Genomic DNA, 24,086 nt, shown 5'->3' with positions numbered 1-24,086 from the left:
GTTATTTTCGTCGCTACACACCTAAATAGCTTTTTTCCAATGACAATTTTGGTGACTTAAGGGTTACTATGATAAACTATGATAGTTAAAAATACAAAAAATGTGATCGATTAACAAAAAACAGATCAGTTTGGTTTTAATATGAATATATTTGAAGATTTAAATATGATCAAAATAATTTATTTCATTGATTCCATTCAAAGTGTGAAACTCACATTAGTTATTACACACAATGATTTATTTTTTATTTCTGCTAGGTTTTTTTAATTATTATAATTTAGGGTCCACATTAACAGAAAGGGTAAATCTAATTTTGCACTTCAGTTAAAAAAACAAAAAAAGAGAATGGTACGTTTATGAATGACACATAGACTTGATAGCTGTCCAACAGGTCATTATCGCCCTTTTTAGGTAAGTCCTAAAAACAGTAGTGTTCCTTTTTACAATGCCTTAATCTATATGCAATAATGGGAAGTTTAGTTGAAGGAAAATGTTTGACAAAGACGCATAAAAGAAAAAGATTATCAGAGTCAAAGCTATCACAAGACTCCGTGACAGAGTTGACAAAGTGGGGAATGCAGCTGGAGTCAGAGCTTCAAGAGTCAATAAATACAGCAGACGCCTTCCGTGTGTTGAGCCAAACATTTTCAGCTGTCAGGTGTCTTGTAGCAGAATGATGGCTGTGGAGGAAGGATGATTCTGGGCTTTTCCGTGTTAATGGGGCTGTACTTTTCAGATCATTATAAAAATACTGAATGATGACAAGATTATTGCATTTCATGTTTTTTTTCTCACAGAGTCGACCACATCATAGCTAAAAGCTGATCACTTCAAACATTTCATGACATCTTGCATCACAGATTCTACACTAAACGGTGGATAATATACTAAATTCTGCAGGGTGAGATTATGTTACTGCAAAAAAAAAAAAAAGATGAATTCTTTTTAGGGCTTTTAACTTATATGAAATAGTGACTCCCATCAGTTACTATCACAAAATTATTGGTTGGTCTATATAGATGATAGAAATCATTTTCACACTCTTCATATATCACAATGAAGCCAGAAGTTAATGTGGTCAGAATTTATTTACATTTAACAAGTGATTCAGTATAATAATAATAATTCATAACGGTCATTTATTCATCTTGTGCCGTGCTGTGTCATAAATTATGGATCCTGTGAACTTGGGTGTAATAAAAATAGCCCTAATTCACACGATGACGATGGCATGTCTCTAAAGAACAAGTGTAAACAGATATCAAGGCACAAACATAATGTTTAAAAAGACTTGGAACGAAAAGACATAAAACAATCCTTATTGGAAACAGACATTACCATTTAAAAATCGCATACCTTAAAATCGATACATTAACCATTTCTGCCTTTTTTTTAACAAGATGCTTAGGGGTGGTTAATCATTATGTGGGGAGATTACACGCTAATCTATGGCGAGTCATGCAGAAAGATGCACTATACAAGTATTGATTCTGTGTAAACAGTGTAAAAAAAATGTCTTGTCTGGTTTTGTAATTAAATGCTTGTTAGTTTTCCTTTAAAAATAATCTCTGCACTTAAAAGGGTCTTAAAAAGAAAGTTAACAGAAGCGCATGTATTCTATTATAAAAAGTTGTTTTCCCTGTCAATTTATATCCTTTTTACAGTTTAAAACAAATTTAATGAGAAACCTCAATACAAAAACAGAGAAATATTAAATAAAACCTTCTGAGCATGTTGCATTAAAATTGTTCAATTATTTTTTTAAAGTTATGCTGTATTTACACCAACATTGGGACTTAATAAGATGTCAAGCATAGAGTTTCCAACAAAAGCTACAAGCATAATGTGTCTAATTAAACAGATGTAATTTAATTAGATATAACAGATCTAATTAAGATGTTTTTGGTTCAAATTAGAGCATAAACTGTGTTTGTTTAATACGAGTAAAAGAAAAACTCCCAGCAAAGACGAGCGTGGATGAGATGATGTCAGTAAAACATTGATTAGTTCTGACAGGTTCCTCTTCCCAAATAAAACCAGCACATCATGGTTTGCATTATGAAAAGCAGGAGTCGTCAAATGGCTATTGCAGTCTCTCAAGAAGTCTGTTGATTTTTGTCCTGAAGAAAAAGAGAAAAGTGTTCGTTAAGTCTGTAAATAAAACTATCCACAACAAATCAAATAGAAATGAAGAATTTTTAACAAAAGCATTTACATTTAGGAGTTAAATGATTTACTCCTTAAAAAGAAAAGTCTTTAAATTATGCCACAATGCATGTACAAACTCAGATGTATTTAATTGGGAATTCATTATGAACACATTCACTTTTAGCCCTTTATATTGTGAAACCCTCAATACCATCAAATGCAACCAGCTGCTTTCCTAAAACAACTTATTAGTGAAACAAGTATCCAAGTTTTAAACTTCTCAGAGTCATGCCAATCACAAGTCTTGAGGTTTTACCTTCCAAAGGGGACAATGGTGTTAACCGTACAGCCAGGATTAAAATATAGTGAGTTAGATCAAATTAAGGACTTTAAATGATAAAAAGGCACATTAACTCCCTGTTTTAATGTTTTTTTTCTGTTTGTTTAAACCACATATTTTCTCCAGTAGCTTCTATTTTACGTTGAGTCTATTAATTGATTAGGGTTTTTATATATATTAGAAGTCTTGGCTTGATTTATATTGTTTATTTTTTCAGATTTGTACAGCATTTTGGCAAACTTTCTTTTTTTTTAATCCTTTATAAATCAACATGGTTTGAATAGTCATTTGTATAACTCTTAGGTTTAATGCAAAAACAACAAATTGTGTAGTCTGCACAATTTAAAAAATGTTTACCACATGCTACAAATACCAAAATGATTTTCCTCCAGTATCATAAGAGTATCATTTTGTCTTTCATTAAACAAACAGCATCAAGAAAATGAAGTAAAACAGCGGATCAGAGATAAATTTGGTGAGAACAAACAGGTATTTGTTAATAAACATCAACATAAGGTTAAAAAAAAAAATCACTGAAAACTGTTCCAAAAATGTTAATGAAAAGAATCTAAAAGAATCTTCAACAAAACAGCAAAGCATGATTTTGTATAAGACTCAAGAGGTGTGAATACTTTGCATATGCGTTTTTAAGGAGACTTTGCAGCAAAACGTTTATTCTTATGCCTTACCTTTAAAAAAGACCGCAGTCTTTCAGATTGTTCTTAATAATAACATCAGTGACAGCGTCAAAGACAAACTGAACGTTCTTGGTGTCCGTGGCACAGGTGAAATGGGTGTAGATCTCCTTGGTGTCCTTTTTCTTGTTCAGGTCCTCAAATTTGGTTTGGATGTAACTGGCAGCTTCGTCAAACTTGTTTGCTCCTGAGAAGCAACAGTTTAGAAAAACCTAAGTTATCAAAGATGGGAGGAATGAGAAGCTGTGGTGGTAACACTGTGGTACCTGAATATTCGGGGAAGCAGATGGTAAGGGGGCTTCGAGTGATCTTCTCCTCAAAGAGGTCCTTCTTGTTGAGGAAGAGGATAATGGAGGTTTCAGTGAACCACTTGTTGTTGCAGATGGAGTCAAATAGCTTCATGCTCTCGTGCATTCGGTTCTAAAGAGAAGAAAAGATAATGGCAACAGCTTCAGTCAGTATCTTGTACCATCAGTGGTTCTTGGGTAGATTTTAGTAGAGTTTTGAGAAAGGTTAGGTGTCAATCATTGAAATAGAAACACGTTTTATTTACCTAAATGTAAAGCTGTTTAAATAAAGATACAAGGTTCAATCAAAAGTGGATTTGTAAGAAATAGACCTTCTTAAGAAAGGAGAAAAATAGGAAAACCCAACAAAAATGTCATATTGCTTACTTTTTTCTTTTTTTAAATTCTCCTTTTATTCAGAAAGGCACTTCTCCATCACTTATACCAATACACACTTAGAAAAAATAAGTCTGTCAAAGACACGGTAATTCTGTCCATACTGCTCTTCTGGAGTTTTCTCCCTATGGACTCAAACTAGTCCAGGTGGTAACAATATAACAAAACAACAGCACCCCTAAATGCAATCAATACACCAAAAGAAAAAAATAGGTGGGCATAGGTTCAGACAATATAGTATAGTCAGGTAAAATCAAATCTGATTGGTTTTACATACTCAGTCCATTGGGTACAGATCTTATAAAAATTTTCTATCCCAACTTTAAAGGAAAAAGAAGAAATATTCTCCAAAACATAGGTATCATAAACAATCTTGATCCATTTGTTGATGGTGAGAGACTCTATTTTTAACTATTACTATTATAATCTAACTATTTCCTTCTGAAACATTTCTTACTCTCTGCCAACAATGCAGTTTTTTTGTCTTTTATGATCCATATTTCAGACAATATATTACCCCAAAACACAACTTCACATTTCAATGGAATTTTCAAGTTAAATATATTGTTAATATGTTTGTGAATCTCTTCCCAGTAGGGTTTTTTTTGCTATGGAGTACCAAAAAATATGAAAGTGTTTGGCTCCATTAGACCCATAGAGTCTCCAACAAGCATCCCCGTTACCCTGGTGATGTTTTTGAATGGGTGTGTTAAAAAAAAAAAATCTTCTTATGCTTTTCCAACAGAACTCCAGCAATGTGTTTGACCCAGTTTTGATCCATTGTAGATGATATATTTTCTCCCAGCTCTCCCGGGCGGACTAGAGGCCTCAACTGAACTGCGTGATAGTAATCCTGTAAGCAGATCAGGCCCATTCCCCCTTTCTTTTTTTAATTATAATGTTTTAAATTTGATTCTGGCCACAGATAGCTCACTTTTAATTCATCCCATTCTAAATACTCTCTAGATGTTATTTTAACTGGTAAACATTGAAAAAGGTACAACATCTTTGGGAAAATATTCATACTGATTGGTCTTTCCGGGAGCATAAACTTAAGACGGCAATAAAATTCCACCTTAGTGTATCAGGTTTTATCTTTGAATTCAGTGGGCCACAGGTGATGTTATACAGTATTGTGAAGTCCCTAGGTAATGATACATCCAAATATTTAATGGATTCAGCATCCCACTTCTGATTGTACATGGTCTTAATTAAAGGTGGAGGATCATAATTAAGAGTTAATGTTTGGTTTTTATTAATATTAATTTTAGAACTGAAAACTAAACCAGATTCTTCTAGTAGTTTAATCTGTATCGGGAGTTTCTGAGTAGGGTGTGTTATATTCATTAAATCATTGGCAAATAGGGCCAGTTTTGTTCCCCAGATCCCATTGTCACCCCCTTTATTTCAGCCTTTTTTCTAATTAGTTGACTCATAGGGTCTATGAACAAGGTGAAGACCTGCCTCATTTCTCTTTCCAGAGTGAATGAATCAGTTAAGTTTCCATTGATTTTGATTCTAGCTGTGGTCTGCGATACAGTGCTGCAAAGGCATCAAATATAGTTGTATGAAAACCAAATTTCAAAAGTACTTTGTATAAGAATGACCACCTCACTGGATCAAATGCTTTCTCAGCATCCAAACTTAATATCAGCGTCTCCAGTTTTTATGTGTGGCTTTTCTCATAACTTGCAGTGTTTTCCTGATGTTATCTTGGGTCTGTCTTTGACAAAGCCGGTCTGCTCCTTGTGCATTAACACTGGTAATATTCATTCTATGTGTCTGGATAGGTGAGTCTTTATAGTGAATAGTGGTGAACAGATTATAGTCATAATTTAGAACACTTACATTACAGTAATTACCACACTCCAATTTGTCTTTCCCCTCCTTAGGCAAATTTCTTAGTTTTATGTAAAGCTCAACACATTTGAGTTAAACACTGCTAACTTTTTGCATTTGATATTTCTCAACAACACAAAAACTTATGATGACCACATCTATGTGAAAGACATTAAAACAGTAATTAAACAGTTTATTACTGTGGCTATCAGTTCCTTTTAAACAAGTAGGAATCTGTGACATTCCCACTTGTATTTCAGACATCAGAGAACCACCAAGTTGTTTTTTCTGTAAACACAGATTCCCTACTTAAAAGGTAAACTTTAAATGCAGGGTCATTTTTCTTCACCTGTATGTGTAGAAACACAACAAATCCAGAAGAAGCACAGGTCTTGCTGTACAGCAGTTTTAAACCCAAATCTTACAATTAACTTAACAGTCATGTTTTTGGACTGTGGGAGGAAGCCAGAGTACCATGAGAGAAGGCTGTTCAAATAATAATTAAGTGTGGACTTTTCATATTGGTCCTAAAGCAACATAATTTATCTAAACAGAAAACTCTAAAGAAGTTTCCAGTGTTTTTTTTCTAGGTATCCAGGGTAAGAGGCTTCTGATTCAGTCTGGTTCAGGTAAGCTTTGAAAAAAAAGTAAACAACCTCTGTAGCCTGCATGTTTGCGGAGGCTGTTTAGTCACTGACTCAAGCTGCAGTCCACATCTTGTGCACCTTGTTTTCACAGTTCTCCTAATGCTGCAGTTATTCTTGTTAATCGAGGATCCTCTTCTACCAAACATTTTACTTCTACTCAGCTCAACTCTCTGAACTAATATACTGCAATACAGATTGAATAATGTTCCAATGTTCATGTCACAGTTTTGCAATATACGCTTTGTACAGATGTTTAGATATTTGGAAATACAGGGCTGGTGCAATGAGTCTATGACACCACAAGGGGGCAGTGTTGTTTCACACGATAATACAAACATGAGGCTGGATAGAGGAGATTTTGGCATGTCATTTTTTGATACTTACAAGCTAAATTCAATCACACTTCACATCAAAACAGAGTAAGCTAATTTAAGAGGGTGGAGTTTGATTTTCTAAAGTTACCATAAAGAGTTTTCTCCATAACAATAATAGTGTATAATAGACTAAAATGGAGTTGAAAGCAAGATAAAGAGCAGGTTCATCGAACCACTTAAGAGAGCATGATGATATTGTTCTTACCATCTCTTCATCCTCGGCCAGCACCAGGTCATATGCACTCAGTGCAACACAAAAGATAATTGCTGTTACTCCTTCAAAGCAGTGAATCCACTTCTTTCTCTCTGACCGCTGGCCTCCTACATCAAACATTCTGCAAGCGAATAGTTCAGAAAAAGGATCAATTCCCTTCTTGTGTGTGAAAGATGTGGTTAATACAGAGAACAGGACACAGAAGGAGTTTAAGGAAACATTTGTTGCGGTTTGAGGGAGGAAGTTAGTCTGATTATGCTTTCATGAGGTTGCTTTGAGATGAAAAGTGGTGAGGAAGTGGAAACCTGTCTGTCGGATGCATGGCAGAAGAAAAGAGGGACAAGAAGGATTATGAGACACAGATATTGCTTTAAATTTAGAGCAAATGGGAAAAACTGAGCGCAAGATTTTCGTCGATAAATATCAACGCTAATGAAGTCTAAAACAGTCATCTACATAAACCCATGTAAAACCAGTCTCCAAGTATTTTTGGTTTATAGTGATTGAGGGAAAAAGAACCAAACTGTATTAAACTGGCTTCCTATTATTGATTGCCTACATGTATTATTCAGGCTAAATACTGAGACTGAGACAAAGGGTAAATGTCAGAGTTTATCAGGAAGCCAGTCACACCAGAGACCTTTAGCTGATGCTGCTTTTTTAAATCAATTTCAAAGATGATCAATTCAACACAAACCACCCCCCACGAATAAAAAAACGGATTTTAAACCTAAAAATTAGGACCTTTTATACCTTTTCAACCAATATTGAAGATTTAAAGCACCCCCCGTGTTCTATAAGAGATGTCTCTATACATCCATTACTAACCCACACATCTGCTTTGCCTGATTCAGGGCATACTTTATGTAAGACCTAAAGCAGTGCGTCATGTAGAAGCTACTAAAATGTTATCACTCAATACAGCTCTTGTTTTATTGAACAAGAGCAACGTGGGCAGAATTGGATTTATTTACTCTACTCTGAGAGCGATAATGATGGTTGAGCTTTTAATTTCTGCCATAATTTGGCTTTCTAGTGGTAAAGTTGCCCATTTTACACCAGCATGGACTGCCACTTCTAATGCTGTTAATAATAGGGCCATTACCTTTTCTGGGCAAACAGTGAGAGCATCCACCTCCACATAAATACAGCAAAAGTATTCATAACCCATCATTTTTATATATATTTTGCGATGCTACAACCCACAATGTTTTCTATTTGAATATTAAATTAGTTTTCAACACAAAGTGGTGTCCATTATAATGAATTGGAAAAAAAAGGATACCCACTTTCAACAGTTTTAGGGCATTTTGGTTCCACTTACACCTGTAAGAGATGCACACCAGTGGTGAAGCGTTAACATGACAAGTTAATCCAGAAGGGCTTATTTAAGTTGGAAAAAGATCCTAAACATTATTTCTAAAGGCTTTATTTCTACTTCTAAGCATGAGTCAGCCAGAGAGGTGTGTTCATGATATAAACCTTTGTCTTTGCTGTATTGTTTTACTCTTACATTGAATTTATGTTTTATATAAGTTCGACAAAGGCATTGTTTGATGTAAGAATACAAAACCCATCAAGATTTTATGTTCTACAATAAAGTCAGCGTCATGCTATCAGTAAAACAAACTCTTAATGGAGTTAGGAAGATGTTGAAGTGATACGCTGGCATTAATATTTCACATGCATGTGAACAAGGGAGTGCAATAGTTGATAACATAACATATATAATATATCAAATGGCAGACAAGTTTAAGATGAAGCCTGAAAAAGCACAAAGCAATATCAGAAGCCCAGAGAAATAAGACATGAGCAGTGTTCAAAATACAATTTAAAGATCACTCTTCCCTGAAACTGGAGCAAAAGCTGCAAAAAGCATTTTGATTTTACAGGGAGAGGATGGAAGTGCCAGTGTGAGAAAACACTGATACTGATACTAAAAAACTTGATTGAGTAAACACCATTAGGATGAAAGCTTGGCATATAAATCGTTTTATTTTAAGATAAATGTATGTTTCTTGTGTCTGATTCCTTGATATTTATAGTATTGTGCATGATCAGACCCATTTAAGAAAATGTATTTACTCAGAGATGCTCAATTTAGGAGTTTGTTTGTTTGTTTTTTATGAGAGCTCACTTTTGATTTAATTATTCTGTAAGGGGGAAAAAGGATCTGATCCTGAAATATTTGTTGCATGTTATCAACATCAGGGGATGTTCAGACCTTTTGGCTTAAAGGTATAGTGGAGGATTTTCTTTTTCCCGGTGGATCATCAAAATAAGTGGTCCTCCTAATTGTCAATCATTTTGGTGATATGTTTATGTAAAGCCGTCCTATGTGCTCATCCCCATTTTCACTTAACGGTGGTGAGTCTGACATAGTGAAAAAATTGTTTAATAGTTTAATAGGTGTTCCCTCTCGGGAGCGGGTACAGGGTTGTGCATTTTGAAATTGCATTGCATATTTAAAATGCATTTTTTTTTAAGTGGAGAGGGCGGGTTTTTTGATAAGATCCAATACCTTCAATGAAAAATGAAAATACTGATATTTTTGTTGAAGAAGCACTTGCAGTCAGAGACTCATTTCATCACGCTGCACCAAAGAGTGCCACAGGAAGTCATTCCTGTCTGTGTCCATAAAACTGGGTTGTAATTTTAGTATTTTTACTTATTTTATTCTGTCTTATTATGTTTTATTTTGCTGTATTGTAATTACAATCTAAATTTTCTCTCTTCTGTAAATGGTTGCAAAAAAAACTACAAGGAAATAATTTCCCGCGAGGGATTAATACAGTAATTCTGATTCCAATTATTGGTTACCATTGAAAAAAACGAAACTACCTAAATGCACACTTAGTCTGCCATAAACATATAAGCCTCTAAGTCAGGTGGACATATACCCCAAAAGACTGTACCGGTAACTGATACAAAACGTGGGGTGAAGACAAATCTACATAAAATTATCTTTTCACAATTATGGACATCTTTGTGCTGATTTATTACATTAAACTTAAGTATTATGACCACACATTTCACCATGTGGTCATAGTGTTAAAAGATGTTTAAAAAAATCATAGGGTATGAATACTTTCTGAAGGGAATAAGAATAAAGTTTCTCACTATGGTTGAAGGACTTGATAATGATGAATAAATCAGGTGCATTTGATCTAAAGCACTTGGCTGCAACTTACCTCTCAGCTACAAGATTTCCTAAATGTGTTAATCTACTTTTACAGTAGAATAATATTACTGATTTTGTCTGCCTTTTTGTTCCAATGAGGTGACTGTATGATGATCTTACTTGAAGTGCAGTTCCTTGAAGGTGAAGTGAGTCTCAACGATGCCAGTCGTCTTAACCCGAGTACGTAGAACATCCTGCTGGGAGGGGATGTAATCTGCTTTTGCTATCCTCTCCAAATCATTTAGGTAACTATCAGACAAAAACTGTGATCATAAGTTCAACATGATCTCTATTCCATGAGACAGAGAGAAAAATCACAATGAAAGACAAAACCAGCAAACAAATAAAAAATATGTAGGGTAAGGTATATTAAAGGTACATTAAGCTGCAACACAAAGCACTCTACATTTCACTAAGCAGCTCTAACTGAGTGAAAACACATTTGAGTGCCTGAGTACTAATGACTGTGCAGTTTCCCTTAGACATCAACCAGTGCAAGCTTTTGGAGGGCGATGCCAATATACAATATTTCAACATTAGCCAAACCGATCCCCAATATGTGCTGCCGATAATTGCTGTGCTGATCCTTGAAGCCCACATTGCTTTTTCTTTCTCCATTCCTCCATGATAAAAATAACACAATGACAGTGAATGATAAAAACAGATATTCAATAATTATTAACAAATCAAACAAAAAATTAACAATAAATAGCAGTTGAAGGGAGTGACCTATGTGCTTCAATTAATTTAATAGCATGGTTCCTGAATGCACTAATGAATCGGCCAAACACCTATCAGCTGATACCGATACAAGACAAAGCATGTATTGGACAAAATTATTGATTGGCCAATATCTCCACCTGTTTCTAGTTGCAGTCTAACCTGAGAAATATGTATTTTTCAGGTTAGACTATTACACTAAGTGGTCGATCAGATCAGCACTCCATCTTCATACTTGCTTGTCATCTTCATAGATTTTACTTTTTAAAAACTGTTTTTAAAAAAAACATAAACATGCAGACGTTATCACTCTTCCACATGTGGTGTAATTCATGCAAATAAAGCGCATGACTACTGCAATTAGCAGAATAATCTATATTAAATGTCTGTGTTCATCTATCTTAGAGCAGTCTCTAAGTATTAAAAGTCCTCACTTATGCATATATATTTTGCAGGGAAAGTTTTGTGTTTAGTCTGAGTGTAGCGCTGAGTAGGCAGGATTGATTGTGCAGCCTTCTATGCAGCTGAATGTTGCTGCTAATGGTTTTCATGCGCTACTCTGTCACTTTGCAATTTGTTTGTACACGAAGAGGTTTTGCACACAAAAAAATCATTCACTTTCATTGGCAACATTAGGCATACTGATCAACAATATGAATGAGATGATATGCACATATTTGTAGCATCCTAAATCTGGAAAACTGTGCAAACTGCATCTGATGTTCTTGAAGTAAAAATTATCTTCATAATACAGGCTTTTTTGTTGTTCATTTTGCCAATATTTTAACATTCCTTCCATTTTAAAATCCAAGTAAAGGTGTAGTTTTACTGCTTGTAGAAAATAGGGCAGCAGACATCAAACTGGAAGTGTCTGTGTGATACCTTCAAAAGATGCAAAATTGTGATCACTTACAGCATGAAAAAAACATCTGCCATGTTTAGAATGAATTTCATTATAATCCATTCAATAATCAACATCATTTGGGGATCCTCTGTTGCTTGTTAAAAACCACAGACTACTATACAGATTGCTGGTTAGCAGGGACCATAGAAGTATTTTTCCCACACACACTGTCTGACCCACTTGCACAAGTTTTGCATCATCTTCTAAACCAACTAGAAGCACTAGGTGTCCAGCCATCCTGCACTTTTAAAAAGAAATGAATATCTCCATCATTGATCTCCCTGTTTCTGCCTTACAGCTTAATATTTAATGAGATGTCAGGTCTGAAACATGTAATGTAGAGAATAGAAACTATGACTCTTTAAGAAAACATCATTTTTTCTAACCCTTTAAGAAAGACCTCTTTATCTTTTTATCTCTTTTCAATATTAAAGTCCATAGAGGAAAAAATAATGGCTAAATGGAAGTTAATGGCCATTTTTCTCCTTCTGCTTTACTCCCTCTGAGAGGTTTTCACAGCAGCTTATATTAGCAAGGCTGCAAATGGAATCCATTGCAATGCCAGGCAAAACACCTCCTCTGAGGCAGCACTTTTGAACAGCCATTTATAAAACAGACATTAAAATTTTCAATAAAACAATAAATCCATTGCAGGCATAAAATATCATCAGGGCATTTTCATTACTATCATTATACAGGTATATTGTAAAATGAGAGTTTATACAAAACCTCTCCAGAAGCACAAGGCACAGGTTTTGATGCATATAGTGGCAGCTAACACCCATCAGAACAATCAGATGGGAGGCAACACTGTGAATTTATTTGATACTACACTTTAAAAAGGAAACACAAATCCATACTTACTAGGCTGCCGAGTCGTTGAGCTGGTATTCACGTGACCTTGTAAAGCAACTCTGTATGCCGCTATCGGCCCACAATCGCCTTATCACGTTGGCCAAGTCCTCAGGAAGAATGCCTTGCTCCTCTGCAGCTGCAGCCAGTGCAAAGAGCTGCTGGGCATCATCCTGCAGGAGAGGCAATGACATTTCGAAACTGGGCTGCTAATAGGAACAATATTTGTTCAGAATAAATATCCTTTTTTTAGCTTCCAAACAAGAGGAAATATTACCTAGTATGTATAATATGTAAAAAAAATAAAAATAAAAAAATAAAAAGAAACAAATCAGTTACTCGTGTGAAGTTGAAACTTAAGAAGAAATAAAAACTTGATGCCATAAATATTTATTTCTTTTTTTATACAATCTAGAGACCTTTTTCACTGAGCTAAACATTAAATCTTTGATTGTCTAATAAAGAGGGAATTTGCACCATATAAATGTCCTGTGCTGTTAAACAAAGTGAAAGTATATTCTTAAGCTTTGGATACTTGAACCGTTTTGTGCAAATTAAGATTTAAGAAATTTTTTTACAGGAGTGTATCGCACGTTAAAATCAAATGAGCAAGAAATGTCAGAGAGAGAGAAAATTATAACTATATTTACAGCTATATGCTATAGCCATAGAAGCTTGTTATGTTAGTAGTTCTTGTTAAATATACAGATATTGTTACACAGATCTTTTTATTGCATTTAATTGCCTTCTTTGTCATCTCCAGGAAAACTGTCGGATTTATCATGAATTTGGTAACTATATAATTAACCCTTACTAATTATATAGCTTGTTGTGGTGATGCCTAGTCACATACACCATTAGTGGTTGGCATCAAAGTATTCAACTTTAACAACCAGAGTAGGCCTAATGCATACTGCCTCTACTACTACTAATACTGTTACTACTGTTGTAAAGAAATGCATTTATTTGAACTTTCCATGCTTCTTCACCTGAACTATATAATCAAACCAAATTTGGTAAAGGACAGTGTAAAAATGCATTTCTCAGACATTTTTGGGTTTGTTTTAACTGGCAAAGCCTGTTGTTAGTTTGCTTGCGCTTGTGCACTTCTCACCAGAGCTGATGTATCCAAGTGCAGGCAGGCTAACGTGCTAATTGGTGTGCGTAGGAGTGTGAGAGTGCCATCACGTACACACAGCCTTTTAACAGATAGGTTTGGGAGAAAAAGGAAAGTATCACAGACACACACACACACACGCACACACACGCACACACGCTGTGCTCCACTATCCTCAAAAGGGTATTTAGCAGGATTTGCAAAAGCGTATACATTTTTGTGGCCTAAACCAGACCCTAATCGATCACTTACTGTTATGCAAAGGTGGGTAGAGTAACCAAAAGCTTTACTTAGGGAAAAGTAGTGCTACTTTATCATATCTTTACTTAAGCAATGGTAAAAAGTATAATACTGTAAAATTACTCCTAGCAGTTTTTTTTTTAAAGTTTATTAAGAAATGTAACTGAGTAAATGTAACTAGTTACTACCTAGTACTTAACCCCAAACCTAACTTAAACTGAGTACACACTTTAGTGCAAAACCTAACACTCAACCTAAGAAGATAACCATTCCTATAGTTCCCCACAAAGAGACATATTTCTGGTAGATTGACCTTATACTCCCCACAATATAAGGTCATAAAATGTTTATATAAAGAATCAGTAAATGTCTTTGTCCATTAAAATACTCTGGCAAATGTATTTTAGTGTAGCCGGCTGCTATGCTCAAATTTGTACCCCCTACATTTTTTTTATGGGTGCATAGTCAACACTGACTTTTAATGAGCGTAACAGCCATGGAAACAGTGTTTACCACATTTATCTCCTTCCTCACATTGTTGCACAAATATATGAGAAAAGCACTGTGAAAATGTGAACCCCCATGCCCTCCGGATGCTCTTATCGAATCAGTCTGACCACTTGCAGGCAGGTAAACACATGTGCTACCTCTCCAGCAGCAGACAGAAACTCTGCTTTGGAAGCACGAGTTAAATTGCCAGGTCCAGAAGGATTCCCAAACAGCCAATCTATCAAGTCGAACCAACCAATGGTAACCAATTAACCTAACAGTCATGTTTTTGGACTGTGGGAGGAAGCCAGAGTACCTAGTGAGAAGCCCCGTATGCACAAGGAAAACATGCAAACTCCATTCAGAAAGATCCTGTGCTGGGAATCAAACCAAGAACCTTTTTGCTGGAAGGCAACAGTGCTAGAAACTGCACCACCATCACAAAACCTGTCTGTTAACAACAGAACAGCATTGCAAGAAGTGTAACACACTCCACAGATTAGCATAAAAAGGTAGCCAAACATTTTAAATCGTTTAAATTCTTTGATCTTGTGAAATTTTAAACTTTACAAGGAATGTATAAAGGTAGAAAAAAATAGCTACCAGACAGAAAATGAAAACGTCCTTTTAAGAGAGAGGAAGGATATATTTGCAAGGACAGTATACATTTCCTGTCCTCGAATAACCATGAAAAGAATGTGCAATTCAAAAAATATTGTGAAAACATGGAACACTGTTGAATTAAAGCAATGTCCAATTATGATACTGTTTATGGAAAAGGCTCAGGCTGAGGACAGAGACCATTAGCAGGGACTCTTAGTGTCTGTGCAAAGTTTTTGCAAGGGTTATGGTAATGTAGGCTATAGATAATAATTATGAGAATGAAGATGGATGTAGGCACATGTTAATGTGTGAATTTTTGTTTTTATGCACATAATTAAATTGATTTGCTCACTTAATGGTCTTCAGAGCTGTATGGAATCATAAGTAAAGTAGAAATCTTGAAGATTATTGGTATTTAGGAAAATAGGAGATGGAAGGGGTATGATTAATTCAGTTTCACTTCTTCATACCCCTATTCAGATATAAGCATTTATACAAATAATTAATTACACATAATGTTTCTATCTATCAAATCTGTAACTTTACTGGATTGTCTGAAATAGTTTAATAACAAAAAAATAACAAACTTTTTTCTGTATGCCTTTTAACAAAAAAAAACTTCAGGAGCATTCTGTCTTCATGAACTGATCAATTGTTCTGTCAGAACAATACTCTGTTTGTAACCATGAGTCATGTTCTGTTAATAAACACTCTGCGGAGGAGGTCCATTGGGAGACAGTGTGTTTGAGTCTGGGGTTCAACTGTCTCTCCTTTGTGCAGAAATTGTATTCACAATTGTGGATTTCAGTTCTTCTTTTGCAAAAACCTACATTTTATGAACCCGACATTTTGGTGCCGAAACCCGGGAGTCAAGATCCAATTGTCCAGGACCGTGTGGGACCAAGGCCAAGAATCTGTCGACAGCTGTCCTCCCTTCGCCGGACGGGGCCAGTTTGGTCCAACCTTGCCCTGGTTATCTTGGTGACGACTCCAGAGGAACTGATTCTACACGACAAAGGGTAGGCCTGAAGCTTTTGATCAAAAGTTGGTCTAGGACCATTTAAGTTACAGCTGTAATCGCAAGAATATTTGACGAGACCAAGTCTTGTTGACGGATATGGCATCTGGGTATTCTGTGCGTTAGAGTATGGGACTCTGTGTTGTTCTCAAGATAGTAAGGTTTGCAGCTGCCGCAGCAGTTATATTTGACAGATTCGGCATCTGGGTATCCGGTGCGTGCGAGGGCCTGGAGTTGGAGACTCAAAAGTGTACACATAACGATAGGTGTTTTTTGTCTATGTTGGTTAAAATAATAAAATATAATAGGCCTTAAAATAGTTATGACTGTGTGAGAGTAATTTAAAATACTTGTAGAAGTGGAAGTTAAGAGTATGAAATAGATGGTGTGTGGAAGTAGATCCATGGAGAAATGTTATGTGCCGGCTAGAAACAAGCACTAGTGCAAAACATAAATAAATAAATAAATGAGCTCCAAATGGCGAGGTGTTGGTATAATACATGCGCAAAGTAGATATGTTATTATTAACATAAAGTTATGTTTGTGGGTCTTTTAAGTTGTTTGTGCATCCAAAAAATAATGAAACACAGTTTAGAGGCAGACAACTTGAATTTGCAGCATTGGGGGGGGTCTGTCCGTGGATCGGTGACTGCAGCATTGATCCAGTTGACAGCCTTCCTAATGCCCCTGCAGGGTCTCCAAAACTATTAGGTTCGGAACCAAAAAATTAAAAATTAATAATTCACCAGAAAATTATTTTAGTCATGCAAGCTACATACAGGGAATAAAAAAATAAGAGGGATTAAATAAGTGGATTGTGCGTAGTTTGGACCATAATTGGGCTCAAGGGAGGGGCCTGTGGTCACAGGGGAAAAACAAGGGGTCACGTAGAAAGCACAATAGGTGCTATAATTGTGATAAGGAGGGCCACTTTGCTCGAGAATGTCCAGATCCCAGCAAAAATTGCAGTTAATTGTGGACCCAGTGGAGGTCCTGGACCTACAGCAAATTTTCCTTTCTTTTTTAAACACATCAGAAAAACCATACTGGCATTTAAACATTCAAGGAGTAAAAGTAAAATTCTTGTGTGACACGGGGGCCGATAAATCTATTCTGAGGGATACAATACCTCAGATTAAAACGGGATCAAATTGGATCGCTGTAGTCTCTGCTGATGGGAGAATGGTGGTTCAGTGGTTCGGCTGAACATGAGAGCTCACTGAATGTATTAGAAAAGTAGTGAAATGACAAGGGAAAAGGCTACTTTAGTTAAAAAGCCCAAACCACAGCAGCCTTTTCCTAATAAATTCTGAGCTACTTTCCTTTTTAACATTTTAAAAATGCTCTTTGAACTTAGTATTTATTTTCCTTTTTAAATTAGATCAAATCTAAAAACATGTGCTTCCTTTTAACATTCATCATAATACATCTTTCATTCACAATATCATTTACGGGGGGAGTGGCGGCCTTGTGGTTAGGGCATAAAGTTTGGAATCCTGAGGTTGCAAGTTTGAAACCCACTCCCACGGACTGCCACTCTGTGTTATGGTCTTGGTTCTGTTAAGTTTTCAGTTTCATGTTAATTCATGTTTCTTTGTTTTCTAGTTTTATAGGTTTAATTCCTATTTTGTTGTGTTTTTTGAAGAATTTTACTTCTTAGGCTTTTCTTTGTTTCCCTCTGTTGCCCTCTTGTGTTGGTTTCCTTTTCCTTAGCTCTTTTCCTAGAAGCCTCTGTTCACACCTGCTCCCAATCAGCTCGTTAGTCCTCCCTTTGTCCATAAATGCTCTTCCTGTGCAGTTCCTCATAGGGAAGTTGTATTTTTGGATTCCTGCCTCTGTTACCTGTGTTCATGTGCCTGTGCCTCTGCATTTGGGTCCTCAAACCTCACCAAACACTGAAACTCTGGGTCTCTGAGCAAGAGTCTTAAACCCTAATTGCGCCCCGGCCGCCCCATGTAACCAGCCCACTGCTCCCCAAGGCGATGGGTTAAATGCAGAGGTAAGTTTCTCCAATGTGTGATCAATAAAGTTTAATTATTATCTCTTAGCTCTTATTTGCTAATATAATTATTTTGTGTGTAAAGCACTGATCTGTTTAGATTTAGTTATTCAGATGTTTAGATTTAAAAAAAAAAAAAAAAAAAAAAAGTGAAACGAGGGTAAAGAGATTCATTATTTGTTGCATCAGATGTGCAGAAAAAAGAAAAATGAAATCAAAGCTCTTTTTATTCTGAAAAATGAGTGACATCAGTTTTATGTTTTAGTTTAAGCCTGTGAGAGACATATAGGCAAGGTTACCATGAGCTTAATTGAAAAAGAGGAAATTTAACAATGTGACTATGTTTTCTACTATAGCTGGGCGAATTCAGCAGGTTATAAATGAATCCATCTGCTGATGCTGCAGGCAGCTTCTGATAGTACTTCTGAACAAACCCAATCCCCAGAAGACTCATAAGCTACTGCTGCTGCAGTTGCTTCACATAGTTATGTTAAGTCACAAACTAACGTGTCAATTACAGCTCTTAGAGAAAGGAGATTAAAGATGGAGGAGATGATGAATTCAGTAAGGCAGACATTGTTTCCCTGCAGGTTACAGAGATACATCAGAGAAAGATCACACCATGTTCCAGTTTTTACCACATCAATGTCTATTTGGAAAAAAAAGGCTGCTGTGAACAGTTGCATGCTAAAACCGCATGATTCCACATTTGTTTTACTAGAACAGCTTCCCTGTGTTATCGACTCGACATGAGTTGCCAGGAAGATGTGAGAAATAGACCTGCTTGCTTTCCCAGAGGTGCCACAGCCTTAAAATAATCTTTGCTCACAAAATCTCACAAGGGTAGGTCCAGGTCATGGAGGAAAATCCTTGCTCCAGTGTAACCAACCAAGCAACACAGCTGTAGCTAAGTTTGGAGTGGAGAGAGTTTAGAAAATAGAGCTAAATACAGAGGGATTCAGTTAAGGGTGAGCATATTCTGAGCTTTAAAGTCTGAACCACACAAAGAAAAAAAAAGGTGTGGATAAAATAGGTTTTGCTGAGGCAAAAGGAACATCTTTATCAGCTATTTTCGCCTTAACAATAACTTAATTTAAGATTCAAATAAATTAGGTGCATATATACAATATTTAAAAATATTAGTTTTGTGTGTCTTACCGCTCTGGCAGGGTCACTGTAGTCTATCTTGAGGCTGGCCATGGCTTTGACAATGGCCATAATCGACTGGATGGTATTACTGTAAACAACAGCTCGGTACTGCTTACACTCATCCTCTGAGTAGCCGTCTTCATGAATAATCCTAAAATATCAGAAAAACATTGTATTTATATAAGGGAAAATTGACGGCCAACTTTTCAATGCAAAAGTTAAAACCTTTTGAAGATGCTTTTCTAAATTAATGCCTCATACCTGTTTTACTGCTCTGCTATGGTTAGAATACTGAAGCATCATTGAAAAAAAAGTATCTGAACATACATAGTACAATCAGGCAGGAAAAAAGAAGAAAAGGACACCTGTATGCGTGGAAGTATAAATGGATCCAACAAACCCTGGATTTAAGATGTGTATCTAAGTAATAGTATTTCTAAACCTCTTACATCATTCGTAATAGCATATTAAAGAAATTTAATATTTGACTGAACACCTTATTTACTTATTATGTAAATGGTTTCAGTTACTTGGCGAGATCCTTTTAATTGGAGCCAGAGTGGTGACTGTAAAGGGTGTGTACAGTGGACATTATTTCAAAAGCCTCACTATGAATCAATGGTAGTGCTTTCATCCAGACATGGCCAATAGAGGATCATCTAACAATCTGGAATAAAAGGAGTTTCCCCAAATGGTCAGGTAATTATTTGCCGAAATATTCAGGGAGTAGGCAGCAGTTTCAATTTCAATCATCACACATCTCGAAGTAAGCAAACGAGCTGTTGGTGTGGGTTTAGGTATTATTATTACTGGGGTATTGCTTGAAAATTAGAGTTTTTGTTGCATTGCTCTTGTTGTAGTGGTGGATATTTGGAGCATACATTATTTATGAAAGCAGTGGTCCAACTTTGAAGCAAGGGATTATCATTTCAATTTTAACATTGATGGTGGTTCATGAAAATCTGAATTTTCAATGTAGTTTGGCTGCAGGGACGTCACAGAGACGTCAAGCATAAATCAGGCGTCTGTATATATTCATATTCATCTCCATTTGAAAATAATTATATTTTAATTATTTTTTATATTTATCATTAATCAAACCAAGTTCTATTTTTTTTATGATCTTATAAGGTAAACACTCTAACAGACACTAAACATAATAAAAAAATACCTTTGAAGAAGCAAAGTTTTCTAAATGAGAAATACAAATTAAAAGCATTAAATTTAAGCATTAAACTCATAACAGGTTTACCTTTTTCATTTAAGCTTACTTCTCTCTGAGAAGATTAAAGAAATCGCCACTGAAAATTGCATTTTAAACATTAATTTAGGAAAACGTGTAGGTAAGGTTTTAAACACAAATACATCTGTTATCCAAACAAATGTATCTGTTTCTATCACCAGGACAGAGGAATATAATAGAGTTCCTAATTTGTGGGTGGGCTCATGTCAGACTCGCTGTTCTAATTCAGGATATAAAAAATAGATTTAATATTTCATTAATTTGAGCAAAAAACACTAAGGTTGGAAATCTTTGAGCTCTAGTTCAGATCATTATCCTGAATTTGTCCATCCAACCATTCATCCATTTTAGAGGAGTGAAGCAGAGTGAAGCATTTTGAGGTCAGAAAGCAAAAAGGTAGAACAATTGTTGCACTAACCTGCTAATGGTGGCAGCCCAGCGCAGGGCTATTAGTGCTTTGCCTCACATTGGTGAAGGCATAAATGACACCTAGGAAAGCAGCTGCTAATATCTTGCAAATTGTGTAAGAGACTCATGCTGAAAACTAGCTGAAGAGAATTGAAGTCCCATGGCAAAAAACTGAAGAGGCCGCCGGTAAGAAATCTGACTTTTATAGGATCTTACAGCTACTGCTCTTTAATTTATTATGTGTAATTTGAGCGGAGTCCTCCTCGTTTGATTTGTGCTGCTTGATATGAAAATGGCTGCAGTGGTGTAAATAATTTGGGAAATGTGTATCCATGTTGTGCTTTATTGGGTTGTGTTGTATGGTATTTAAGGTTAAATGTCTGGGCAAGGTGCAATATTGTGGTACATTTTTTAAAAATGGTTATGTGTATATGAATATTCGATTGATTCAAGTATTTTAAATTCATTTATCGTTTGTGTGTCCTGAATATTATATGTTCATTAACAATCCTGTCTTTCTGTTCTAAGGTTTTTACCTGACTATTGTTAAGATTGACCACAAAATGGGGAAATAAAAAGAATGGAAAAAGTCTCACCTGTTTTGTCTGAGTAAATTCAGCTATACTCTTAAAGTCATGGGTCCAGCCCTTTCAAGTGTGGGGTGCAGTTACTGAAACGCACTGAAACAATCATTTATTTTAGGTTGTTTTACTGTTGTTTTGTTTTGTTTTTACAATTTTTTTTACTTTGGATGATACTAATTATAAAGGGCTTTGTTTTTTTTTAAATCACCATTAGCATATATAGCTCTAACACCATGTGTCAGTGAACATATGGTTAACAAGGCTGTGGCCAACAATCAGATATATCTTAAAGAGTTCATTGGCCATGACTGATCAAAAGGTCGATGATTTAGTGCCTCACCAATTCCAGTATTGATTCTAATAGCCTAAAATAGAAATGAGTGGTAATAGGTGGGTAACCATCCATGTAACCAGTCAATAATCTGCCACAACAGTAACGCATAAGAACAAGCAATGGTGCACACTAGTCCTCTGCTTGAGGGTCAACAAGGATTAAGCAACTGGACGCATTTGATTCCATTGACAAAGAGAAAAGGAGCAAAACATGTACTGGTTGAACTGATGATTACAGTACAGAGCAAAGTCTCATCTGATCAGCAAGTGCAGGTACTTGTTAAATAAAGAATTTGATAAAGTAAGAATTAGCAGTATGGATATTTAGAATTACATAGGTTGCAGTATAAAGTTACAGATTAAAAAATATGAACACATTCTGCTTTGATAGCAAAAGTTATTCTGTATAATTTCCTTGATTCCTTATCAGATTTCTTACAATTTCTAAGAAAAATAAGTACATTTCCAAGTCTAAATCAGTTTGCAGTCCTGAATGCTTTGGTTAGAGTCCAAATACAACACTTTATTCGAAATTTATGTAAGACACTTTAAAGATTAGGGATAGACTGATGGACAGCTGCATGGAAAGATGGATGCAGTGCCGGCACTACTCCCAGTCATGCATAAATAAAAAAATATATAAATGGCAACCATAATACTGAAATATTTAAGATAAAAATATGGGAAGCTTTGTATTGCTTATTAGAAATAAGCAATACAAAGCAAAAAATATCCGCTCAAGAAAAACAGGGCTGTGGATGGATGGATGAACGGACATATGGGACTTTCTAACAATGGAATAAGTAATGAAGTATTGAATTGAAATATTATGTTCATACTTGCATTTCTCTCTTCTTGCTCATGCAGACCAAGAGACAATATTTGAAATAGTATTCCAGATTGCCTAGGATACCCTGTCATTGGTTAATGTAAAAGATGTGAATAAATTTGGCAACCATGTTGTTGAACTAGATCATCTCGGCAGGATTCAGCTGATGCATTGTGCCGAGTCCACCTTATGCAGCACTGTAATTGTAAGCATAGGAATGATGGAAGTGTTTACCCATCAAATACATCATGCTGCAAAACAAAATGCTGAGAGAGCAATCTGATACAATTTTCTATTCATTTTAAAGTCAGGCTGCCCGATGGAAAACACTGAAGTGATTAATGATGACCAGAGGCAAGTCATGATGAGGCCTCATTCGTTCTAAGCTGTTTTAACACTGTGCATTTCTAACTTCCTACAGGCTATTATTGTGTGTAATGTTACACAACAGGGGGTTGTCTTGTGTTTTTTTTTAACAAGTTGATTTATATACATGTGGCTGAATGTATTAATTTAATTATTCCAAAAACAATGAAGTGTTTCCACTTAGATTCATAATAAATAGATACAGTGCCTGGTTAGCCCTGAGGAATGTGCATAATTTAGTTTCCTCAGAGGGTGTGTGTGTGTGTGTGTGTGTGTGTGTGTGTTGGGGGGGAGGGGGGTGTATGGCTTTACTGAATTCACAAAAATAACAAGTGCTTCTGTGATCACAGACTTTTCTCACGGACATAAATCCCAAAAAGTGGTTAAAATGTTTCTGGGAACCGTATTGCAAGAATCCAAAATGAACATATCAAACGACGTAGTCGGAACTCTGTGTTTGAAAATGTACAATCAGAAAACACATACAAAAGATAAGTGATGTTGTACAATCTTTACTTCTTTAAAAGTACCTATGAAAATATAAAGTAGTAAAACTAAAAACGAGATCTACAAAAGTTCAATTCAAATTCTTACTCATCATAAGAAACAATAACCTAGCAAAATCTGGAGTTAGGGAATTAACAAATCTCACAACAATTCATATTGCTTGCAATGTAAAAAAAACATTAACACTCCATCAAAAGACAACAGGATTTTAAGGGCTTCAAAACTATTGCTACTTCAACTTACAGTATCTCACCCATTACTCAAAATAAGCCAGAAAAGGACATGGAGATAAAATAAAATAAAAAAAATAATAATAGGGTTCTTAACTTACTTCATTTGCTTTACAATGGTGCTCTTCCCAGATTCTCCTGCACCTGTTGAGACATTAATATAAGTTTAGTTTAACTGTAGCAGGGTTCTGCTTTGAAAACCCTGCCCCACTGATGACCTGGCTCTGAGATTCATGTTCCAATTTGTGTGGATGTGATTGCCAGATATAAATGATGTTCCTCTATTAATTCCAAGAGCGCAGGAAGGAAATAAACCAATAACCAAATAGTGTATAAATAACAAGGTAATTTTAGATTAGATGTTTCACCATAAA

At 35.6% G+C, this 24,086-nt stretch overlaps 1 protein-coding gene across 1 annotated transcript; it reads right to left on the bottom strand.

Moving 5' to 3' along the window:
* Positions 1–1,080: 1,080 nt before the first annotated feature.
* Positions 1,081–23,856, bottom strand: LOC107097492 (guanine nucleotide-binding protein G(i) subunit alpha-2). The gene is made up of 8 exons (XM_015394645.1): positions 23,814–23,856; positions 19,222–19,363; positions 12,610–12,770; positions 10,242–10,370; positions 6,932–7,061; positions 3,450–3,603; positions 3,178–3,370; positions 1,081–2,120 (listed from the first exon to the last, which is right to left on the bottom strand). Exons 1-7 carry the CDS (start codon positions 23,816–23,818, stop codon positions 3,180–3,182), a joined length of 912 nt encoding a protein of 303 aa, XP_015250131.1. The 5' UTR covers positions 23,819–23,856; the 3' UTR covers positions 1,081–2,120; positions 3,178–3,179.
* Between the last annotated feature and the right edge of the window lie 230 nt (positions 23,857–24,086).

The sequence above is a fragment of the Cyprinodon variegatus genome, unplaced genomic scaffold (assembly GCF_000732505.1).
Source record: "Cyprinodon variegatus isolate N-32 unplaced genomic scaffold, C_variegatus-1.0 Scaffold702, whole genome shotgun sequence".
NCBI lineage: Eukaryota > Metazoa > Chordata > Actinopteri > Cyprinodontiformes > Cyprinodontidae > Cyprinodon > Cyprinodon variegatus.
Note: the sequence above shows the minus strand (reverse complement) of the source record. Positions and strands in the feature narration are given on the sequence as shown.

What these genes read in the sequence shown, in the direction of transcription:
- LOC107097492 (XM_015394645.1), bottom strand. An exon ending in ACAGTGACCCTGCCAGAGCG is followed by an intron (nt 12,771 to 19,221) that starts GTAAGACACACA and finishes CCTCTCCTGCAG; the next exon opens with GATGATGCCCAGCAGCTCTT. An exon ending in CTCAACGACTCGGCAGCCTA is followed by an intron (nt 10,371 to 12,609) that starts GTAAGTATGGAT and finishes TTTGTCTGATAG; the next exon opens with TTACCTAAATGATTTGGAGA.